The following is a 23,853-nucleotide window of genomic DNA, read 5'->3' on the forward strand; positions in this document are numbered from 1 at the left end:
GTGACTGTCTTCTCGTGACTTTTCTTTGCGTGTGTGTGACTTTGTTTTAATGAACATTTCCAGATTGAAAACTGTCATTTTCTTGTCCTGTCATCCTCACATGACAGGACAGGGTGAGAGAACTCACTGGAGCCCCCTTTTTAAGAGCACTAATCTCATTTAGGAGGGCTCTATACTCATGACCTAATTATCTTGAGAGGCCCCATCTCAATCCTGTCACAGTGGGGCTTAGGATATCAACACATTTTGAGGAGACACATTCAGTCCATTGCAAGCCCCAAATGGTTTTACTGGAAAATTATACCATTCAAAGATTAATTAACACCAGTTCTACACTATCTCTTCCAGAAATTAAAAGGAGGCAATACTTCCAAACTCCTTATGTGAGGCCACCATCAACCTGATACCAAACGAAACAAAAAATAGAACAAAATTATAGACCAGTATCTTTCATGTAGACACAAAAATTCTCAAGAAAATGTTAGTAAATCATAGCAATCATAGCAAACATAGCAAATCCAGCTATATATGTGTGTGTGTGTGTATATATATATATATATATATTTGAAGTATACACTACAGACAAATGAAGTTTACTACAGTGATATAAGGTTTAATCAATATTTGAAAATCTATCATATTAACAGTAAAAAAACATATTATATTCATTATATCAATTGGTGCATATTTCAAGTAGAATTTCAAGGAAGTATAGAGTATTCATGACTGTGTTTACAGGTAGCAAAGGGTTCTCAAAATTACAGTGGGCTTGAGAGGGGAGGAACAATCAAGTATGTGGTGCTGTCATAAAAATATGACTCCAGGGTAAAGATAAAGCCCACTTTCATTCTTTCTGTGAAAGAGCAGGGCTTCTAAGAATTTTAAAGTCTTTTTCCCACAGAAGCCTCACAGGAAACCCAATACAGAGAAGAACCTGTTGATCCTTTGTCTAACTGAATGAACCCTAATAAAAATCACAGAAAATACAATCTTAAAGAGAATTGTACTCAATGCACTGCAAGCTTGAGCTTAATAGGAAACAGTATAAATTTTTAAAAAGGCCTTTGGATGCCAAAACATCTACAGGCCAAAAGCAGTCTGAGAAAATGACTCAGTAAACAGGCTACATTTTATGAAGAGGAAAAAAAAAGTCCAGCATGACTCAGGGTAGAACCAAGATCTCAGGATACAAACATGCTACTTGACAGCAGAGACACACTTAAATTTGGGTTCTGTATTATGTAGTAATGCAATCCACTGAATTTCACAGCTTCCCAACTACAGCAGAGAAATGCTGTGAGGAATTGAGATGTTAATTCTTTTTTTGAATGAAGTATTCAAAACCTCATGTGTATTTTATACTTAAGACCATTTTAATTTGTATTAACTACATTCCAGTTCTCAGTAGCTCAGTTTTAAGTGCTCGACATGCTGCTAGCATCTACTTTATTAAATAATACAGTTCTATTCCACTGATTATACAAATAGCTGCAACTGCTCTTTTTACTCACTCCTGAAATATATGAAGTACTATGGGAACAGATACTACAGGAGATGTAGCATTAGGTGAACTAGAGAAAATCTGGACCCTCAATCTTAATTTCCCAAATACCTTATAGCACATTTAATATCCCTATGTGTAGAACTTTAGCTACATCCGGAAGTTCTAATAAGTAGCCATTTACAAATACTATTCACTTAAAGCTGGCTGTAATTTCATAGATGTTTTATGATTTTAAAATGATGGAAATTTTCAAATACATGAAAATAGAGAAAATAGCAAAAACAAAATAAGCAAAAACCATGCACCTGGTTTATCTTACCATGACTTAAACAAGTTATCTATCCTTACTTTTCTTTTGCATGAGCATTTTAACAGTAATTCTACACATACCGTTTTATGTGTATAAACTTGCTAATTTATCTCTAAGACACTTTTACATAAACACAATGCTATTAGCACATCTAACAAGAACATAATTTCTTAATATTATCTAGTACTGTCAATAGTCCCATTTCCCCAACTGTCATAAAAATGTCTTTTGCTTGTTCAACTTGTGATCTAAATGAAAAACACTCATTCACTGCATTTGATTGATACATCTCTTAAGACTTCGTTAACATCTAAGAGTTTCACCTCCCTTTTTCCAATCCATTTCACTGAGTGAGAAGCTTGAGTCATTACTCTCATAGAATTACCCACATTTTATTGGTCTGCTTCCTGTTATATCATGTAATTTGTTCTTCTGTTCCTCGAATTTTCTTTAAACTGGGAGTTAGGTCTTGATGCTTAATTAGATTCACGTTAATATTTTTGGCAATGGTATGTCTTATTGTATCATACAAGGAGGCATAAAATGTTTTGTCCTATTTTTGATGAGATTAAAGTTGATCAGTGGGTCAGATGTTGTCAACCTGATCTATTCACTGGGAAGTTCATATAGACCATTCACCTAAAGGTCTTAACACTTCTACTGAGAACCGTGCTTAGATCCATTATTTCACTATGTCCTGAAAATTCTCTAATAAAGAACTTTACCTCATCAACCTCTAGTTGCCTTGAGCTATAGTTTATACAGGAAACGCAGGCTAAATCACTCCTCCTTCCTTCTGTTTATCAATGTCCAGAATGAGTTGGTGCCCTGGCAACCTCCAAAGGTTGGTATGTACAGATGAAAGAACAGAGGTGGTAATAAGTAAGATCAAAAGCTTTTTCACATTCACTCCTTTAAGAGAGTTTCTTTCTATGAATTTCTATCAGTTTCCTAAAGTTTAACATGGTTTGAGTGGTGATAAAACACTGCTGTGTATTCATTAATTTAACCTACTCTTTTAAAACCTCTTGTTTTAACTTTGAGCATGAAGCAAAAGGGATTCCTACATTCAAACACTTCTCTTCCAGCTTTATTTTCTAATGCTCCTTAACACAAAATTCACAATGGGTGGCTTTCTTATAACTATTTAGTGACATTATGAACTCGCTGATGGTAAGTAAGATGTGAATGCTGCCTAAATGCCTTCTTACATTCCTTACATTTGTATGGTTTCTCACCAGAATGAATTCTCTGATGTTGGATAAGAGATGAATGAAGTCTAAAGGCCTTTCCACATTCCTTACAGTCATAGGGTTTCTCACCAGTATGAATACTCTGATGTTGAGTAAGTTGGGAGAGCAATCTAAAATTCTTCTCACATTCCTTGCACTTATAAGGTTTCTCACCAAAATGAATACTCTGATGTTGAGTAAGTTGTGAGAACAGTCTGAAGGCCTTCCCACATTCCTTACAATCATAAGGTTTCTCTCCAATATGAATACCCTGATGTGAAATAAGTTCTGAGTAACGACGAAAGAACTTCTGACATTCCTTACATTCATAAGGTTTCTCACCAGTATGAATTCTCTGATGGAGAGTTAGATGATAGGCACGACTAAAGGTCTTCCCACATTCCTTACAATCATAGGGTTTCTCGCCAGTATGAATTCTCTGATGAAGAGTAAGTTGTTGCCGCACTCTAAAGGCCTTCCCACATTCCTTACAGTCATAGGGTTTCTCACCAGTATGAAGTTTGTGATGTACTCGAAGGCCTGTACTGCACAGAAAAGCTTGCCCACATTCCTTGCATTCATAGCATTTCTCAGCAATATTAAGTCTTTGATGTCGAGTAAGGTGTGCATATTGTCTAAAGGTCTTCCCACACTCCTTACATTCATAGGGTTTCTCACCAGTATGAATCCTTTGATGGAGATTAAGTTGTCCTCGCACCCTAAAGGCCTTCCCACATTCCTTACAGTCATAGGGCTTCTCACCAACATGAATTCTCTGATGTACACGAAGATCTGCACCACATGTAAAGATCTTTCCACATCTTTTACATTCAAGGAGTTTGTCAGAAGCATGAATTCTCTGATGTCGACTAAGGTGGGCACACTGTCTAAAAGCTTTTCCACATTCTTTACATTCATAGGGTTTCTCGCCCGTATGAATTCTCTGATGGAAAGTAAGTTGCTGGCGTACTCTAAAAGCCTTCCCGCAGTCCCCACATTCATAGGGCTTCTCTCTACTGTGAATTCTTGGATACAAAGTAAGAGATGTGCGTTTTCTGTTCTTGGGCATTTTTTCAGAGGTGGGTTTTTTCACTTGCCTGAAATATGCCTCATGAGGACTTTCTTGTCCCTCAAACTTTTTATATTCACAATCTTTCCTGAAAAAAGAGTCTTCAAGGCCACAGCTTCTAATTCTTTCCATTATCTTCCACTGAGAGAAACTCATTTCACAAATATCCTTTACTTGAAATAACTTTTTAGTGTCATATCTGGATTCCAAATCTGAAAGAAAAGAAGATAAAACACATGCTATTTTCTTCTAGAAAAAGTAAACAAAGAAGCAAATAAAAACTTTATAATAGGAAAAAAGAAAATAAAGTCCAGTTGAAATAAATGTGCTTAAAAGGACTTTAAAAATTAACATAACTTGAGAAAAGCTAAGACAAAATAAAGAAAATGATGAGTTAAGACCAGACAATTCCGAAGTAAATAAAAGTCTGAGATCTCTACCTAAACTTGTTAATGATTTCTTTTTCAGTAAGAATAAAGTACAAACACTTTATTATGAATAACACAGCATTTGTTTACCAAAAGATGTCATTTCAAGCTGTAGACCCCTTTACTCCCTACGTCTGTCACACTTGCGTCCTTTCAGATACTAAAATATGTCACAATCTTTCCATTTTTTAGAGCTTTTTACTGGCTATTAAATCTCCCAAGAATGCTGATGGGTTCTCCACATGGTTGGGTTCTTTTCATCCTTTAGATATCATGATAAAAATCAGAAAAGCTATCTGTGCTGACTTCATCTAATTTATATCCTTCATTTTCTATCCCAATAATTTGCTCCCTGCTTAGCACTTTTTTCAATTCTGTTGTGATATATTCATTAATTTTCCAAGTTTTTATCCTGTGTTCTCAACAATTTCCCGAGAAGAAAAAATCTTTCACTTATCACTGAATAAAAAATCCATAGCACAGAGAAACTATTTATTATTAAGTTTTCATAATTAGTTAATAGTAAAAATATATATGTTGCCTTGCCTCCAATCTTACACCTTTTTCTAGCACTATCTATAGGGATGGGAGACAAAAGCACACCAATGCTATCTCAATCAAATACATAAATGGAAAAATTTCTTTACATCTGCTCATCCCTCCAGTGGCCTCTTTACTTTCACATGCAGATATCTCCATTTCAGCTTGTCTACACAGCTGTAAGTGAACCTCACTTTTGCAACCAAGGTAATGAAAGGTTCTTCTTATTTATCTTCAAGTTTATTAACTATACACATGTATATTACAAATATGCAGCCCATTTTGTTTCTTCATACCCTTTCCTATATTCTTCCTAAAGGCATCATAGCCAGTGCCATTTAGTTACTGTCTAGAAAGTATATTAGAGATTTTTCAGTCATAGCAACAGGTTTATAAAATAGTAACATGCTAGTAAAATTCTGAGCAAAAAATGTATTTAAAAACAAAATCTACAACATTATTTTTCATATGCATGAACTAGAAAGAATCCAAGTATTCATTAACAGAAGAATGACTGAGAAAAGTTATATAGATATGGATACAACACAATAAGAATAAACTGTAACAGCAATAAGAATGAATAATCTACAAGTACACACAACAATATGGATCATTCTCATTAACATAAGGGTGACCCAACAAAGCCAGGCATAAAATAATATATACTATATTATTTCATTTTTATAAAGCTCATAAACACTAAAACTAATCTATGGGCTTATTAAAAGTCAGGCTAGTAGTTAATTTTGATAGGGAGGAATGACTGGAGAAAACTAGAGAGGAGCTTCTGCTGCTGCTGCCTCTGCTGCTATCGCTTCAGTCGTGTCCCACTCTGTGCGACCCCATAGACGGCAGCCCACCAGGCTCCACCGTCTCTGGCATTCTCCAGGCAAGAACACTGGAGTGGGTTGCCATTTCCTTCTCCAATGCATGAAAGTGAAAAGTGAAAGTGAAGTCACTCAGTCGTGTCCGACTCTTCGCAACTCCATGGAGTGCAGCCTACCAGGCTCCTCCGTCCATCGGATTTTCCAGGCAAGATACTGGAGTGGGTTGCCATTGCCTTCTCCAGAGAGAGGAGCTTTTGATATCCTACTAAAACTATTTCTGAATCAGTATACTGATAAACTGGGCACAATTACTTTGTGAAAATTCAATGAGCAGCATATTATGATTTCTGTTTTTTGGATCTATTTCAAAAAGTTTACTTTAAAAGGATATAATAAAAAGATGTTAAAAGGCAACAATGATTTAAATACTGTAGATAATTTGTAAGCAGAGACAAATTAGTGAATGTCACAGAAGATACTCTGATGAAATCTGCCTCATTCCGTCTCCCATCCCTCTGTCCCTTCCTCCTTCCCTTCCTCTTTCTCTTTCCTTTCTCTCTCTCTCCCCCACATCTTCCCTTCCTTCCCTTACTCTTTCCTTTTCTTTCTCTCTCTCCCTCCCTGTCTATCTTCCCTATTCAAGAAAGCAATGTAAAACTAATGTAATTTTGTAAAAATTACTGGGAAAAAAAATTTAACACTTCATTAAGGTGAATACGTTATAAATGATATATAAAATGAACAGTAATTAGCTAGTCATAACAGTAGTAAATAACTAGGTAACTACAAAGGCATGACAGCTATTAAGATGGTGATTTCAAACAATTTACTTGCAAATTAAAAGTCAATGATTTAAAGGAAAATAACAGTCAAAATAAACACTGAAGGCCCAAACACTGGTAAGAAAAATGAGAAAGTGTATACAGCACAAAAGCCCATACAAACTGGTATAAGAAACATTAAACAATGGAAAAAGAAAGAGAATAAAGGAAGTGAGCAGACAATGCACAAAATAAAAAATACAAACACACTGAGGGCAAAATGTCCATATTCACTCAATTAAAAGAAAAAAAAAGTAGAAGTTACAATACTTACCCTATAGAATTTGAAAGTTTTAAAGAACAAACAAAACATTCCCAGTGTGGATATAGTGAACCTGAGACTTTTTTTTAAATTAATTAATTTTTAAATTGAAGGATAATTGCTTTATAGAATTTTGTTGTTTTCTACCAAACATCAACATGAATCAGCCATAGGTGTACATACGTCCTCTCCCTCTTGAACTTCCCTCCCACCTCCCTCCCCACCCCACCCCTCTAGGTTGTACAGAGCCCCTGTCTGAGTTCCCTGAGACACACAGCAAATTCCCATTGGCTATCTATTTTACATATGGTAATGTAAAGTCCCATGTTACTCTCTCCATACATCTCACCCTCTCCTCCTCTCTCCCCATGTCCATAAGTCTGTTCTCTATGTCTGTTTCTCTATTGCTGTCTTGCAAATAAATTCATCAGTACCATCTTTCTAGATTCTATATGTATGTGTTAGTATACGATATTTATTTTTCTCTTTCTGACTTACCTCACCCTGTATAATAGGCTCTAGGCTCAGTCACCTCATTAGAACTGACTCAAATATGTTCCTTTTTACAGCTGAGTGTAATATTCCATTGTGTATATGTACCACAAATTCTTTATCCAATCATCTGTCAGTGGACATCTAAGTTGCTTCCATGTTCTAGCTATTGTAAACAGTGCTGCAGTAAACATTGGGGTGCATGTGTCTTTTTCAGTTTGGGTTTCCTCAGGGTATATGCCTAGGAGTGGGATTGCTGGGTTATAACTGAGACTTTTATATGGCTTCCCTGCCTGACATGACACATTAAGACTTTGGCATGCTGAATATTCACATCTAGGAGACTATATTACAGTTGACCCTTGAACTGGAGTAATAGGGGCCAATACCACCCCTCCATTGAAAATCTGTGTATAACGTTACAGTTGGCCCTCCATACCTGCAGTTCCGCATCCACAGATTCAACCAACCTCAGATCATATAGTACTGTGCATGTGTGCTAAGTCACTTCAGTCGTGTCCAACTCTTTGTGTGCCTATGGAATGTAGCCTGCCAGGCATTTCTGTCTATTGGATTCTCCAGGCAAGAATACTAGAGTAGTTTAGTTTGCCATGCCCTCCTCCAGGGGATCCTTCTGACCCAGGGATCGAACCCACATCTCTTACACCTACACTGGTAGGTGGGTTCTTTACAATTAGCACCACCTGGGAAGCCCACAGTACTGTAGTACACATTTTTTTTTTAACCCATGTATAAATGGACCCATGCAGTTTAAACTCATGTTGTTCAAGGGTCAACTGTATAAACAACTGAACTATAATCTTACAATTTCTGTAAAAAGTCAGCCATGATTTTTCCCAAATTCGTTTATGCCTGTTCTTTCCCCTTCAAGAAACTAAAAGATAGCCATTTCAGTCAATCAAAACTAGGTTCAGTGCTTTGCTAGTTCTGACATAGATGTACACTGCATTGTTTCTGAGTAGACAGTAAGAAAATAGTAAAGATTGATGGAAAACATAAAAATTCATGAAGGACTCTGCACACAGATTGCTTTACAAGTATCTTTAGATTCTTGTTCTACTTTAAATAAATTGAAACTGGAAATTATAGCCTATGCACTATACATGAGATTTAATCAAGAAAAATTGGCTGGCCCAACACTGAAACAAAGGACAAACTAAACCTCAAAAGACATATACAAAATATTTAACTTCTCAAAATAAACCAAATACTAGTTTGTAGTCTATTGAATCAAAGGGCTTTATTCTAGTAAATGATACTAATGCAAAAGCAAAATATTAGCCCACCTTAGAGCAATATAAAAGGAGAAATGTTATTTCCATTGGCAAAATACCAACTTTAATTAAAAAGAAAATAAGGAGCTAATTACCTGGTCATAAAGTTAATTTGTTTCCTGAGATGATGTCTTCAATAACTTTGCTGATACAAGACGATATGAATGTAGAATATTTATGACAGAAGCAGTTTTAGTCACATTAACACCAGGGTTAATGTATCCAGAGATCTGTAAATGTTAAAACCTTATAACCAAAGAACTGTACTTCTGAAAGTCAAAACTGATTAAATAGTAAATAATCCATACTGAATTCCAAATAATTTTCACATTCTGCTAATTTTATTGCTAATTTCATCAAAGAATAACACGCAATGGAAAGAAAAATGATACTCTCCCCTTTACCATGTTATCCAACCACCTAAGTGCATATTCTTATCATATGCATTGGTTTTCCTTCATAAATTGGCTCCTACTTCTACTCATTTACTGAAAGTCACTGCTTACAGAAATCACCCTCTCTCTTGATACCATCAGTTCTCCTCTTTGAAATCATTCTCTTCAGCCTATACACAGTCCTAATACCTCACATCTTAAGATACTTTCCCTGTATCCCATGTGTCGGCTTTTATGGCAAAATTCCTCTTAAGTGTTACATACATTTATTTTCACCACTGTCTCACTTTCTTTTCCTTTTATCTCCCACTAACTTTAAAAGAAACCAAAATTTTATTACAGAGTATTTCTAACATACACAAAAGTAGAAGAGTAATATTAAATGTACAAGTTATCTATGGACCAGCCTCAACAACATCAACCAAGCCCAATACTGACCTATGCAGACCCTTATCCACTCTCCGCACATTGTCTGAAGCAAGTCCCATAATATATTTTGTAATCACTTCAGGATTCATCTCTAAAAGGATTTTAAAAATAATTGTAATACCATTACCCAAACCTGAAAAAATGAACAGTAACTCTTTGTTGTCATTGTTCAGTTGCTAAACTGTGTCCAACTCTTTGTGACCCCATGAACTATAGCACACCAGCCTTCCCTGTCCTTCACCATCTCCCGGAGTTTGCTCAAACTCATGTCAACCATCCTCATACTTTTCTGCCTCTTTCTCCTCCTGCCTTCAGTCTTTCCCAGCATTAGGGTCTTTTCCAATGAGTTGGTTCTTTGCCTCAGGTGGTCAAAGTACTGGAGCTTCAGCATCAGCCCTTCCAATGAATATTCAGGGTTGATTTCCTTTAGGATTGACTGGTTGGATCTCCCTGCTGTCCAAGGGACTCTCAAGAGTCTTCCCCAGCACCACAGTTCAAAAGCATCAATTCTTTAGCCCTCAGCTTTCTTTATAGTCCAACTCTCACATCCATCCATGACTACTGGAAAAACCACAGCCTTGACTAGACAGATCTTTGTTGGCAAAGTAATGTCTCTATTTTCTAATATGCTGTCTAGGTTGGTCATAGCTTTCCTTCCAAGGAGCAAGCATCTTTTAATTTCATGGCTGCAGTTACAATCATCAGTGGTTTTGGAGCTCAAGAAAATAAAAGTCTGTCACTGTTTCCATTGTTTCCCCATCTATTTGCCATGACGTGATGGGATTGGATCTTAGTTTTCTTGAATGTTGAGTTTTAAGCCAGTTTTTTCACTCTCCTCTTTTACCTTCATCAACAGGCTCTTCAGTTCCTCTTCACTTTGACCCTATAGCATTTCTCATATTCTGACTGTATTCCCAAGATGTAGTAGAACATGTTCCTCTATCTTTCTCCAATAAATTAGTGGTTGGCTAATTCAGAAGCTCCATCAGACTTAGGCCCACTTCATAGGTGATACTGTATTATTTCATTTGAAGAAATACAATCTGACTGTCTCTATTTCTGTGATGTTTATCAGCATTGATGTTCAGTGTCTAGATCCAACAGCTTACTAGAGGTTCCAAACTGGTAATATTCTAAGTCTATAATCCTTCATTTATTCACTGAATACTTTAAGAGAAACATGGGCTTCCCCAGTGGCTCAGCTGGGTAAAGAATCTGCCTGCCAATGCAGGAGACATGAGTTTGATCCCTGGTTTCAAAAGACCCCACACACCACAGAGCAACTAAGCCTGTGTGCCAAAATCACCAAGCCTGTGCTCTAGAGCCCATAAGCCACAACTACTAAGCCCACACGCCACAGCTAAAGCCCCCTTGCTTAGAGTCCGTGCTCTGCAACAAGAGAAGCCAGGTCAGTGAGAAGCCCATGCACTGCAATGAAGAGTAGTTCCCACTCACTGCAACTAAAGAAAACCCGCATGCAGCAATGAAGACCCAGCACAGCCAATAAATAAATAAATAGATCTTGGGGGGAAAAGAATTTACAGAATCAAGTATATTTTATGTGGTTGTAATACATTTCAGTTATGTATATAGATGCTTAAATGATTCCATTGTTTTTTACAGGCTGAAGAGCCTCTGCCAACTGGTTCCTCTTCCTTGACTACCCTATCTAAATTACCCAACTAACCCATCATAATTCCCCATATTCTTACTTCCTCACCCTTCTTAACAATATTTAATCACCTCATGATACTAATCCATTTGTTTACTATACGATTTCCCTACTACAATGTAAACATCATGAAAAGAAGGCAATGAAGAAATATATACGTAAGAGGCAAAACACAAAAGATGATCTAAGTAGAAATTAGATGCAAAATACAAGTAAAATGGTGGTCACTGGGGAAGAAAGCTTTCCCCCATTGAAATGAGAAGGAAACAGGACAGTGAAGAAAGAAGAGATAAATGGAAGTAGAGATGAAATTTCTTTGGTTGTCCATGCTGAGATCTAAGTTTTCTTCTCAGGTGTCAGGTCTCTCCTTCATAATCAACAACTAAGGAGTGTGTTTCTTCCCAACCTGCAGGGATATGCTGTGCCACAGCAGCTTACCCTCCCCTGATAAGCACTTACTCACCTAGTCTCCATCTTCTTTTCTCATCCCTCACAACCATCCAGGGTTCTTTCCCTTGCTCTAACAGAGTAATTACATCTGGCTTAGAAATGGAACATCCTCCTTGAAAAAAAAAGAAAATAATAAAGAAAGTATAAAATTGACCAAGGCTTCAGAGCAAAGAAGAGTAATTGGACTGAAAAACATTCATATTAGAGTTACTTGAGGATCACAAGAACAGAGAGGTAGGAATATTGTCTTATTATAATTGCCAATTGATACAGGCTTTGTCTCTAGAAGTAATCATTGAGAGCACTGGCTTCAAATCCTCCCTCTGTCACTTGAGTCACTTATAGACTCAGTTTTTTCAGTTGGAAAAATAATAATATATACTCATAAGTAAATAATAATATAGCAAATAATATATTAAAATATATAAAATAATAATGTATACCCTGGAGAAGGAAATGGCAACCCACTCCAGCATTGCCTAGAGAATCCTGTGGACAGAGGAGCCTGGTGGACTGCTGTCCATCGGGTCGCACGGGGTCGGACACAACTGAAGCAACTTAGCATGCATGCATACGACTGAAGTGACTTAGCATGCATGCATGCATGCATTGGAGAAGGAAATGGCAACCCACTCCAGTATTCTTGCCTGGAGAATCCCATGGACGGAGGAGCCTGGTAGGCTGCAGTCCATGGGGTTGCTACGAGTCAGACACAACTGAAGTGACTTAGCAGCGGCAGCAATGTATACCCATAAGATTTTTGTGAAGTGTCACTTAAGTTTCTGGATGAGTGCCTAGTACATACTAAGCACTATACATGTTCATTAGGTACTATTTTTGCTTTTATTTAAATATTTTGCTAGGAGGAAAATAATTTGTTTCTCACCAATATATTCACCCAATGTCAAATGCAAAGTTCATATATATTAAACTTTATATCATAAAAGTTAATGTTTAAATCAATTAAAAAGATAACATGTTTGTTGTAGTAAGTTGAATGTGTCCACTTGAATTTCAACAAACTATTGATTTAACCCAGTATCATATACACTGTATCAACTTTTTCAATAGGTATGTACAGCCAGACACCTCTGTCTTCCTACTCACACTGCAGGTAAGTTAATAGATAATAGACCATCTACAACAATATGAAAACAGACTTCTTTGAAAATGGTTTTGCTCTGAGTGTCTAAGAATTTATATCCAACTGTCATTAAAGAGAAGCAATTATATAATAGAAAAGGCAAAGGAAAATGTAAAGGCCAATGATTTATGGGGGAAGCTGCTGCTGCTGCTGCTGCTAAGTCACTTCAGTCGTGTCCGACTCTGTGCGACCCCATAGACGGCAGCCCACCGGGCTACCCCGTCCCTGAGATTCTCCAGGCAAGAGTACTGGAGTGGGTTGCCATTTCCTTCTCCAATGCATGAAAGTGAAAAGTGAAAGTGAAGTCGCTCAGTCATGTCCGACCCTCAGCAACCCCATGGACTGCAGCCTTCCAGGCTCCTCCGTCCAAGGGTTTTCCAGGCTAGAGTACTGGAGTGGGGTGCCACTGCCTTCTCCAATGGGGGAAGCTAACGGTGCTATTTAATAGTTTAGCAGCTGAAGACACCTATTCTCAAACTACAAAGCAGATAGTCAACTAGTTTTCAGACAGCCAGCCCTGAAATTCAGTCATGTGAATTTCTACATTATTTGACACAGATGGCTGGATGGCATCACCGACTCAATGGATGTGAGTTTGAGTGAACTCCGGGAGTTGGTGATGGACAGGGAGGCCTGGCATGCTGTGGTTCATGGGGTCGCAAAGAGTCGGACACAACTGAGCGACTGAACTGAACTGCACTGAACTGAAACTTACCCAGTGACACCAAGTTGCTATAATTCTCTAATATCACATCTCTGTATAAATTCCTCTGATTTGAGTTCAGGCATTCCCACTCTTCCTGAGAAAAGTCCACAGTCACATCTCTGAACATCACCAAATCCTGAAATGACAAACCCATGCTTTATTTGTAAAATTACTTATTTCTGTATAGGGCCATATGCCACATATTGTCTCTATTTGCGTATCCTTCCCTTTCCCTTCTTTTTTAAAGCAATTCTTTCAGAAAGTAATTAACTCATAGCTTGTGCTAAAACAGGACATGGGTTGACTCTGGCTCACAAGCTGCACTTTGCCTACTACTCCTATAGACAAAGCTTCCTATATACTGTGGTATACCTAGTTTACTCCCAGATATGCACAGGTAGTAAATCAAAGTTTCACTAAATCATAGCAATATTTTCTTAGATCAGTCTCCCACAGCAAAAGAAATAAAAGCAAAAATAAACAAATGGGACCTAATCAAACTTGAAAGCTTTTGCACAGTAAAGGAAACCATCAATCTTCTATTGATGGGCACAAAAGAAAACAAAATGAAAAAACAGCCTACTGAATGGGAGAAAATATTTGCAAATGATGTGACCAACAAGGGGTCAATATGCTAAAATACCAAGAACTCATACAACTCAATACCAGGAAAAAAAAAAATCAAAAAAATGGGCAGAAGACCTAAAAGGACACTTTTCCAAAGAAGACATTCACATGGCCAGAAGACACATGAAAAAATGCTCAACATCACTGATTATAAGAGAAACGCAAATCAAAATCACAAGGTATTGCTTCACACCAGTGACAATGGTTATCACCCAAAGTTTACAAGTAATAAATGTGGAGAGGCTGTGGAGAAAAGGGAATCTTCCTACACTGTTGGTGGAAATGTAAATTGGTGCAGCCACTATGGAGAACAGTATAGAAGTTCCTTAAAAAACTAAAAATAGAGCTACCATACGATCCAGTAATCCTACTTCTGGGTGAGCTACCATACGATCCAGTAATCCTACTTCTGGGTATATAACAAGAAAATAAAACTGGGTTCTGAAAAAAATTCTTTAATTTTATGCAACCTCTACTTTTTAAAACAGAGATCCAATTTCATCACTATATGTATCATTAGCATTTTCCCTTATTATAACAAACCCTTTATTGAATATTTTAAACTTACTACAAAATAGTCCATTTTATAGATATGTTGGCCTTAATGATTACATTTAGATATTTCTATACTTTTAAATATGCTAAGTTATATTTACAATTTAAGTTATACAAAATTTCTAAAGCTGTGACGTCTAACATGCTATCTTAGACAAATGTGGTTATTGAGCATTTGAATTGTAGCTAGTACAAATTCAGATGTGCTATAAAATACACACCAGATAGTGACTTTACAAAAAAAAAAAAAAAAGAATGCAATATATCTCAATAGTTCTTATTTTGGTTACACTTTGAAATGATAATATTTTGCTATATTGGGTTAAATAAAACACTAAAATTACTTGTGCATTTCATTTTTACTTTTTAAAATGTGACACTAAAATGTTTAAGATTATGTGCCTTGCATATTATTCTACACTTTTTGTGAGACTGACATGAGACCTACTGTGCTAAGAAGGCACTAATTTTATATTTTTAATATTGGACACTGCAGCTCTAAAGTGTTCTCCAGTCCTGAGTTTCTCATATCAGTTGTCTCCCTCAAGGGACTACATTTCTGCTTTATCGCTGCTCTAGACAAAGACTGAACACACAGGAGACTGAATAATTTGGTCAACTCACACATGGACATGGATGGACAAGACAGGGGCACACAGGAAGGGCCAGGCTGTCTGGCTCCATCCTTCACTAGAATGGGAACATCTAGGAAGAAGCTGTTGGATGGGGATCTGTTTGGAAGTTTCAGGACAACTAATGAGAATATTCACATAACCTGAAAAAAAATTACAGCATTCCAAATAGAGAAAAAAACCAACTTACATGAGCCATGATTTCAGAGTTGCAAGAAAATGATTAGTTTTTCTCAAGGGTCATTTACTGAAGAAGCAGAGTCCACAGACAGAAGCCAAAAACTGGAGGAAAAGCATGAAGCCATAAGAACAAAATCCCAGAGCCCCCAAATTTAAAAAACTCACATGACTTCTCCATTCCTACATGCAACACCCCTCCATCACCCCTCCCAACACAGAGACAAGTTATGAAAGGTAAAAGCTAATTAATTTAGACAAATACATGCCCTCCCCAAAACAACAGGAAAATCACTGCACAAGGATAGACATGGAGAAGACTCTCCAGAAGAGAAGAACATTTCCAGCTGTTTTGGCAAGAGAGATTCTGGGCAGTCCTCCACCTCAGTGAGGCTGATCTGGACTCAAGGTTAGGCTACCCAGACCTGTCCTGAGCAGAGATCCATCTCCCCTCATTCCCAGTTTTCCCAGCTAAGAAGTGGCTACACCATCTAAACCAGAATATCCTTCTCAGACTCAGAAATCTGGCTTGCCTACCCAACCCTGAAGACAGAAAAAATTATAGAGAAGAATTTTCCAAACTATGCCACACATTGGAATCACCAGCAAATTTTTTTTTAAGAGAACTTAGTGTGTTTTTTTTTAACATTTTATTTATTTGACTGCACCAGGTCTTAGCTGTAGCATCTGGGATCTTTGATCTTCATTGCAAGCACACAGGATTCTTTAGTTACAGCATGCAAACTCTTAGTTGCGGTATGTGGGATCTTCTATTATAGTTCCCTGATCAGGGATTGAACCCAGGGCCCCTACATTGGGGCCACAGTCTTAGAAGACCTTTAAAATATACTGATGCCTGACTCCCATGCCCCAAACATTCTGATTCAATTAGCAGAGAGAGCTGTGACTCGGGAATCAAAATTTTTAAACTTTCCCCAGGTGATCATAATGGGCAGGTTAGTAATCAAACTTTGTATGCATCAGAATCATCTGAAAGGCTTATTAAAATACAGTTTGCAGGGCCCCGTTCCTCAAGTTTGGCATTTACTGGAGCTAGGGTTGGGCTTGAGAAATTGCATTTTGAAAACATTTCCATTGATACTGATGCTGCTGATCCAAATGCCACAATTTAAGAACCACTTGCACAGACCATGCCTAGCAGTCTTTATAACGGCAAAACTGTACTTGCATACTGGGATCTCTTCCTCAAGGCTAAACTATCTTTCCCAGAATCCTCAGAGCTCACTGTTCACCATCTTCCTATTAGGAATCATCAATACTGTCTACATGATCTCATTTACCAATCCTATTCTCTTGGTACCCAGGCTGGGGAAAAGTGAATTTGTAAAACCTGAGTATGGATAATGAAATAACCCACTAGTTAAAACTCAATAGTAACTAAGGAGTTGCATTCAAAGGAACTGGATTAGCAGATTTTAAAAACTGATAACACTTATCACTAAGACTGGAGAAATGGACACTTGTGGTATGGTGTAAAAAGAATGAAATGATACATGGAAAATGATTATAATGAGACCAAAAAGTCAAAATGGACTTGGAATAAGATTTTATTGTGTTACCTCTGCTGGATAGTATCCCACGTGATCTTTATTTTGTTCTTCCCAGGAGTCTCTCAATTTTTTAATCAAGAAATTTTTAATCTGTAAAAAAAAAAAAAGAAAAGAAAACTTTAATTGTGTCACTTGTACCTGGACATAAATTTAAAACAGCTCTACAAGGGATATCACAAAAAGCCCCAACAGTTCCATCCCTGCTACCCTTTCCCCTATCTTCCAAATCTAGAGGCAACAATTTTCACCTCTTTTAGCTTTTTCTTTTGTTATATAAATAGCATAGATTCAAATCACATGCTAATATTACTACTTCAGCTATCTTTTATCTACCCACCTCCCACTTCATGTGTGCATAATTGCATCTCCCTATCCTTCCAATATGTTCTTTTTTCCCCCCGTGCGGTTTTGTTCTATTAAAGGGTACACAGATGTTCAGTTTCCATGACTATGACCATTTAAATACCATTACCAACTGAACTATATAGTATAATCAGATTATTTTGCCTTTCTTCTCTGAGTTTAACATGATTTTGTTTTTTGTAAGATTCATTTTCTAGGTAATTATCATTAATTTATTTCTCAAATTCTCATTCAAATGAAGGATCAGGAGGATGAAGCTTCTGGCATAAAATAACAGAACTGTCCACTTCATACTCTTAACAATCCTTCAGAAATAAAGCCAAATACTTCAGAGTTATCACTTGTATCCCTAGTTGGCAGAAGTCAATGCTATATTCCTCAACATTCCTACCTCTGAAATCCCATATGATCCTGAAGTGAAAGCTGGTTAAGTAATAGGACCTAGAAAGCCTGCTGAAGGAATTGTTCAGGCAGTTTTGAACATCACTCCCCAATAACTTATTTCTTAAATACTTGATAAAACATCCACAAACAGAATAATAATCATTAAATGCTGAGTTTTTGAAAACTTAAGGAATGGAAAATATCCAAGACACACTGAAAGAAAAAAAAATCAGTTTTAAAAATATATAAAATCCATAAAAATGTTACAAAATCCAGGAGAACACTGAATTCCTCTTTTTTTTTTTATCCTCATTAAAAAAAATAATGAGTTTCTTTTTTTCTAATTTTATTTATTTATTTTTGGCTGTGCTGGGTCATCACTGCTATGAGCAGAGGCTACTCTCTTATCACAGAGCACAGGCTCTAGCGCACACGGGCTTCAGTAGTTGTGGCTCCCCGGCTCTAGAGCACAGGCTTAATAGTTGTACATGGGCTCCCTGGCTCTAAAGCACAGGCTTAATAGTTGTACATGGGCTCCCTGGCTCTAGAGCACAGGCTTAATAGTTGTATATGGGGTAAGCTGCTCCACAGCATGTGAGATCTTCCTGGATCAGGGATCGAACCAGTCTCCTGCACTGGCAGGCAGACTCCTTACCACTGAGCCCCCAGGGAAGACTCCTGAATTCCTATCTTAAACGAAGAATTAGAGGTCTTGCTTTCCTTTAAATTTTCAATTAATGTTATCCTATTCAGAAATAAAACTGAATAAGCATATACAAATATGTATACAAATATACAAAACCACAAATGCTTGTAAAAAATATTTTTGGGAACATATGCTCTAAATAGGACTTCCCTGGTGGCTCAGAGGTTAAAGTGTCTGCCTGGAATGCAGCAGACCAGGGTTCAATCCCTGGGTTGAGAAGATCCCCTGGAGAAGGAAATGGCAACCCACTCCAGTACTCTTGCCTGGAGAATCCCATGGAGGGAGGAGCCTGGTAGGCTACAGTCCATGGGGTTGCAAAGAGTCAGACACGACTGAGCGACTTCACTTTCACTTATGCTCTAAATATGAATAGTGATTATTTCTGGATGTTGGGAGTATGTGTGTATATGCTTAGTCAAGTCCAACTCTTTGTGACCCTATTGACTATAGTGTACCAGGCTCCTCTGTCCATGGGATTTTTCCAGGCAAAAATATAGGAGTGGGTTGCCATTTCCTCTTCCAGGGGATCTTCCCAACCCAGGGATGGAACCTGCGTCTCCTGCAAGTCTCCTGAATTGCAGGTGGATTCTTTATCGCTGGGAGGCCCTGCTGAGGACTGTAATTTTTATTTTCTTCTTTAAGGTTCCTTAGTTACTAAATATTTCACAAACTTGCATTAAATACATTATCTGAAATTTTAAAAAAGCTACTCCCATTAAAAATAATTTTTTAATGATTTGGGTAGACAGGTATAGTCATTAAGAAAACTGTGATTACATAGGCCTGCATAAGTGGTAACAACAGGGAAATCAATGTCACTGAAAAAATAATTCTTACCAGTTCTTGAATACTGTATTTCATTAACACCCAGAAACCCTTCTGTGAAGGATCACAGTGCTGATTCACGACATTTCCAAAGATCAAGAGATAGTATGCACAGCAGACAGAAAAAAATGCTTATTTCATAGCAAATGCTCAATCATTTGAGTTGACTCCTCCTGAATAACCAATTACTAAATCCTTGCAAAAGATCTTATTATTCCTTACCTTAGTGTTCAAGATACATAGGTAACAACAATTTCTTAAAAATTTTTATTCAGAACAATAAATACTTCCCAATATTACATTATATGGTTTTTACTTATGACTTTATAATCTTTATTATCCCATAACATTCCATCATATGGATGAAGTGTGAATTACTTAACATTTCCATATTGTTAGACACTAGTTTTTTAAGATTATCCTCAAAATTATTCCTATTTATTCCAGAATTTGATTCTAGACCAATGAAAATCAATCTTGTTGGGTCTTATACAACTCTGATATCATGAAATTATAAGTAAGTAGATTCCCCTCCCAAATTAACCACTGAAAAATATTTACAATATTTCTATATATATATATTTGATTTTTTTTCCTTGTGCTGAAAACCCATAAACAGAAACCAAAGACTTCATGTTAAGAATCCCTATTCTGGTCCATTTGCTGTTGAACTTTCTGCTTGCATTCATCATAAGTAACTTCACATTTTCATTATTCTTGGGAATAAAGAAAGTTGATACGGAATGATTAAGAATCATCACTAACCGCTAATATAATTAAGCAGTATTCTACTATACTAGGTAATGTTTTAAGAGCTTCAACAGATATTAATTCAGGTAACCTTCAAAACAACTCTGTGAGGCATATACTATTATAATTCCAATTTTACATATGAAGAAACTGCAACACAGTTTTCTTTCGACTGCCCAAACTCACTTAGATTTAAGTGATGGTCAGGATTAAAATCCTCTTAATCTAGGTTCAAAATTCTTAACCACTGCATACATCTTTCCTCCTCTATCCCAAAAAAGTGAAAGTGTTAGTCGCTCAGTCCTGTCTGATTTTTTTCCATCCACGGACTGTATTCTGCCAGGTTCCTCTGTCCATGGAATTCTCCAGGCAAGAATACTGGAGTGGGTAGCCATTCCTTTCCCCAGGGGATCTCCCCAAGACACTCCTAAAACAAACTCATGCTACAAAATTTCAGTTATAAGATAATAAGCTCTGAAGACCTAATGTACAACATGGTTACTATAGCTAATAATAGTGTATTACATAGTGGAAGTTTGCCAAGAGTATATCTTAAGTACTCTTGTCACATACACAAAATAGTTAACCTTGAGAGGTAATGGTTAATTAGTCGGTGTGGTATTCTGTTCCATAATGTTTACATATATCAAAACATTATGCTGTACACATTAAACACTTTTTCATTTGTCCAAAATAAATAAAACTCATGCTAACAAACTCTAACCATATCAGGCTGGTACCAAAAAGTTCCACTCATGGATTCCCTTTGGGAAAAAAATCCCCACTCCTACTGTGGAATAATTAAAGCTGTCTAAACCCAACACAATCCAATAGCCATGAAATTAAAAGACACTCCTTGGAAGAGGAGTTATGACCAACCTAGACAGCATATTAAAAAGCAGAGACATGACTTTGCCAACAAAGGTCTGTCTAGTCAAGGCTATGGTATTTCCAGTGATCATGTATGGATACGAGAGTTGGACTACAAAAGAAAGCTGAGTGCCGAAGAATTGATGCTTTTGAACTGTGCTGTTGGAGAAGACTCTTGAGAGTTCCCTGGACTGCAAAGAGATCCAACCAGTCCATCCTAAAGGAGATCAGTCCTGAATATTCATTGGAAGGACTGATTTTGAAGCTGAAACTCCAATACTTTGGCCACCTGATGTGAAGAGCTGACTCATTTGAAAAGACCCTGATGCTGGGAAAGTTTGAGGGCAGGAGGAGAAGGGGATGACAGCGGATGAGATGGTTGGATGGCATCACCGACTGGATGGACATGGATCTGGATGAATTCTGGGGGTTGGTGATGGACAGGGAGGCCTGGCAGTGCTGTGGTTCATGGGGTCGCAAAGAGTCAGACACAACTGAGAGACTGAACTGAACTGATGCGAAGAGCTGACTCATTTGAAAAGACCCTGATGCTGGGAAAGACTGAAGGCAGGAGAAGAATGGGGATGACAGAGGCTGAGATGGTTGGATGGCATCACTGATTCAATGGACATGAGTTTGAGCAAACTCCAGGAGTTGGTGATGGACAGGGAGGCCTGGCATGCTGCAGTCCATGGGGTCGCAGAGTCGGACAGGACTGAACGACTGAACTGAACTGAAACCCAACACTACTTAACAAATCACAGTTGAAAAGAAAACATAAAGGGTAACTTCCAAAGGGCTACTTCCATTATTAGAAACTGCTCACAGAGCAACTGGATTTATAGCACACGGTTAACTAAGGTGGCTCAGTGGTAAATAATCTGCCTGCTAAGGCAAAAGACACGAGTTCGATCCCTGGGTCAGGAAGATCCCCTGGCGTAGGAAACGGCAACCCACTCCACTATTCTTGCCTGGAAAATTCCAAGGACAGAGGAGCTTGGCAGGCTGCAGTCCATAACGTCCTGAAGAGTCTAACTAACTGAAGAACTGCATTAAGCGGGCAACAGAACGGGGAATGTATAAACCGGGTTCCTTGCCAGGACGTAGGTAAATCCTAAAGTCCAAATCAGTAAGTAGATTATTCTTACTCAGAACATTTCAAGAGAAGGAAATTTTAACAATCTCGTGTCACAAAAATCAAGTGCATTTCACGCAAACAAAGAAGCAGCAGAAACTCACAAAGAACGTGGTTTTTAGAGACGCAGCAGCGATTCACTTCACTTCATAGGCCTCTGGAGACTGACAGGGCTCAGGAAGCAAACCCGGTTGATTACATCGCAGGCGTTTCTGGACGCGGTCAACACCCACCGTCCACGCCCCCTTGACCGTCGCTACCCACCACCTGCTAACACAATGGAAAGATAAAGACGGGAGAAGGTCCGCGGCTCTGGGTCGGCTGTAATTCAGACACCACAGCCACCCACGCTCGGGCAGCCACCGCGCCCTGCAGGGGACTTTCATTCAGAGGTTCCACCTCCCGTTTCCCTCTCAGGCCTACGGCCAGGCCCCAGTGGTCGAGGCGAGGAAGGCGACGAGCAGCACCACCGGGAACAGGCCGGGGCGGCGCCCAATTACCGCCGCACGAGCTTAACCCCGCGCCGCCCAGTCTCAGACTGCAAAGCCCTCACTCCGGCCTGAGGCCCCCAAATCCAACCTCGATCTGGTCCGCAGAACCTGGCCGGTCTCGCGCTTGTTTCCTTCAGAAGAGCAGCGGCTACCACCGAGCCTGCCTTACCGCCCTAGGGCTGCGCCAGACTCGGGGGACCGCCCAGCGCTCAAGACCGCGGCGCCGGAATTCCGGAGAGTGCCTTCTCGGTCCCGAGTGCGCAGGCGCGAAGGGGGTTGGGTGGGTGTTGGGGGCCGGTCCCCCAGCTCCTCCTGAAGCGCTCGGAAAGACAGCTGGGGCACGATGCCCGTGGGGTTTGGAAGAAGAGCGGGGTTCCCTCGTAGGCCGACTCCTCACCTGTAAAGGTGACCTTGTGAGTGACTCGTGCCCTCGAGCAGAATCCACCCCTGCTCCCCTGTTGGAATTGTAGTCCAAAATCTGGGAAACTGTATATTCCAGCTTTTCTTACTCGGTTCTCGGCTCCGCAAAGGGCTCAGACCTGGAGCTCCGCCCCTGGCGCGAGAGCCCAGCGCCCAAGCTCTTGGAAGGTTTTGTCTCTGTCCCTTGTGGAGGTGGAGGTGTTCCAACCGGGGATTCTTAATGCAGCTGAAGAGGCTCTTAGGGCCACGCACGTTGAGGGCTGGGGGAGGAGGGGTACTAAGATTGGAGCCAGGATTCCCAGTTGGTCCAGGGTGTCCAGATCTTTAGATTTTTAAGGGTGACCCTGATTGCTATATCCAGTGCCCCAAGCGTGGTCTCTGTGACATTTGCCAAAGGACTGACAGTGGTGTGGTGCCCTCTGTGCCTGCCTTGTGATCGTGGATGGAGTTGTGTTTTCATGCATTAAGTTTCATGTGATGTGTGCCGCTCCGTGGATGCTGGAGTGAAATGCACTCAGGGAGAAAGGAAACCAGGCAGGACCCCCTGCGGCCCTCCTTGATACAAAAGCTGTTTGGTTTTAGCCTCCTGCATCTTCTCAGAGTTCCAAAGGGCAGATTCAAACAGTTGCTAATCAAAAAAAGTGGGGAAATGTAGAAACAGAAGAGACGGGATCAAGCAACAGTGATCAGTACAAACAGTGCAGCAGTGAAAGTTCTAGTTTTTCCTCCAGGAATATACATAGCAATATATCTGAGTTCTGCTGGAACTAA

General features: G+C 38.8%; 2 protein-coding genes across 7 annotated transcripts in view; one reads left to right on the forward strand and one right to left on the reverse strand.

Annotated features, from left to right (window-relative positions):
• LOC138418787 (zinc finger protein 607-like) overlaps positions 1–23,853 on the forward strand; it is a 92,431-nt gene that overhangs the window by 30,269 nt on the left and 38,309 nt on the right. For 2 of the 4 annotated variants that reach the window (XM_069550658.1, XM_069550659.1), the window contains one exon: positions 12,798–12,840. The exons of 1 other annotated variant lie outside the window; for it this stretch is intronic. The gene's annotated coding sequence lies outside the window, so the exon portion shown is untranslated. Of the gene's footprint in view, positions 1–11,908; positions 11,961–12,797; positions 12,841–23,853 lie in introns of those variants that run through there. One more of the 4 variants, XM_069550657.1, reaches the window with a different exon arrangement.
• Positions 588–22,902, reverse strand: ZFP30 (ZFP30 zinc finger protein). Of its 3 annotated transcripts, none has more exons than XM_069550491.1 (7): positions 22,751–22,902; positions 22,276–22,441; positions 17,148–17,228; positions 15,581–15,672; positions 13,586–13,712; positions 11,740–11,838; positions 588–4,327 (listed from the first exon to the last, which is right to left on the reverse strand). In XM_069550491.1, the coding sequence occupies exons 4-7, from the start codon at positions 15,587–15,589 to the stop codon at positions 2,958–2,960; spliced, it is 1,605 nt and encodes a 534-aa protein (XP_069406592.1). In that variant the 5' UTR covers positions 15,590–15,672; positions 17,148–17,228; positions 22,276–22,441; positions 22,751–22,902; the 3' UTR covers positions 588–2,957. The 3 variants fall into 3 exon arrangements, with proteins under 3 accessions (XP_069406592.1, XP_069406591.1, XP_069406593.1); XM_069550490.1 differs by having other exon boundaries at positions 22,276–22,438; positions 22,751–22,873; XM_069550492.1 differs by lacking the exons at positions 11,740–11,838; positions 13,586–13,712; positions 15,581–15,672; ... (1 more) ...; positions 22,276–22,441; positions 22,751–22,902 and adding an exon at positions 8,876–8,963.

This window comes from Ovis canadensis, chromosome 14 (genome assembly GCF_042477335.2).
Source record: "Ovis canadensis isolate MfBH-ARS-UI-01 breed Bighorn chromosome 14, ARS-UI_OviCan_v2, whole genome shotgun sequence".
NCBI classification, from domain to species: Eukaryota; Metazoa; Chordata; class Mammalia; order Artiodactyla; family Bovidae; genus Ovis; species Ovis canadensis.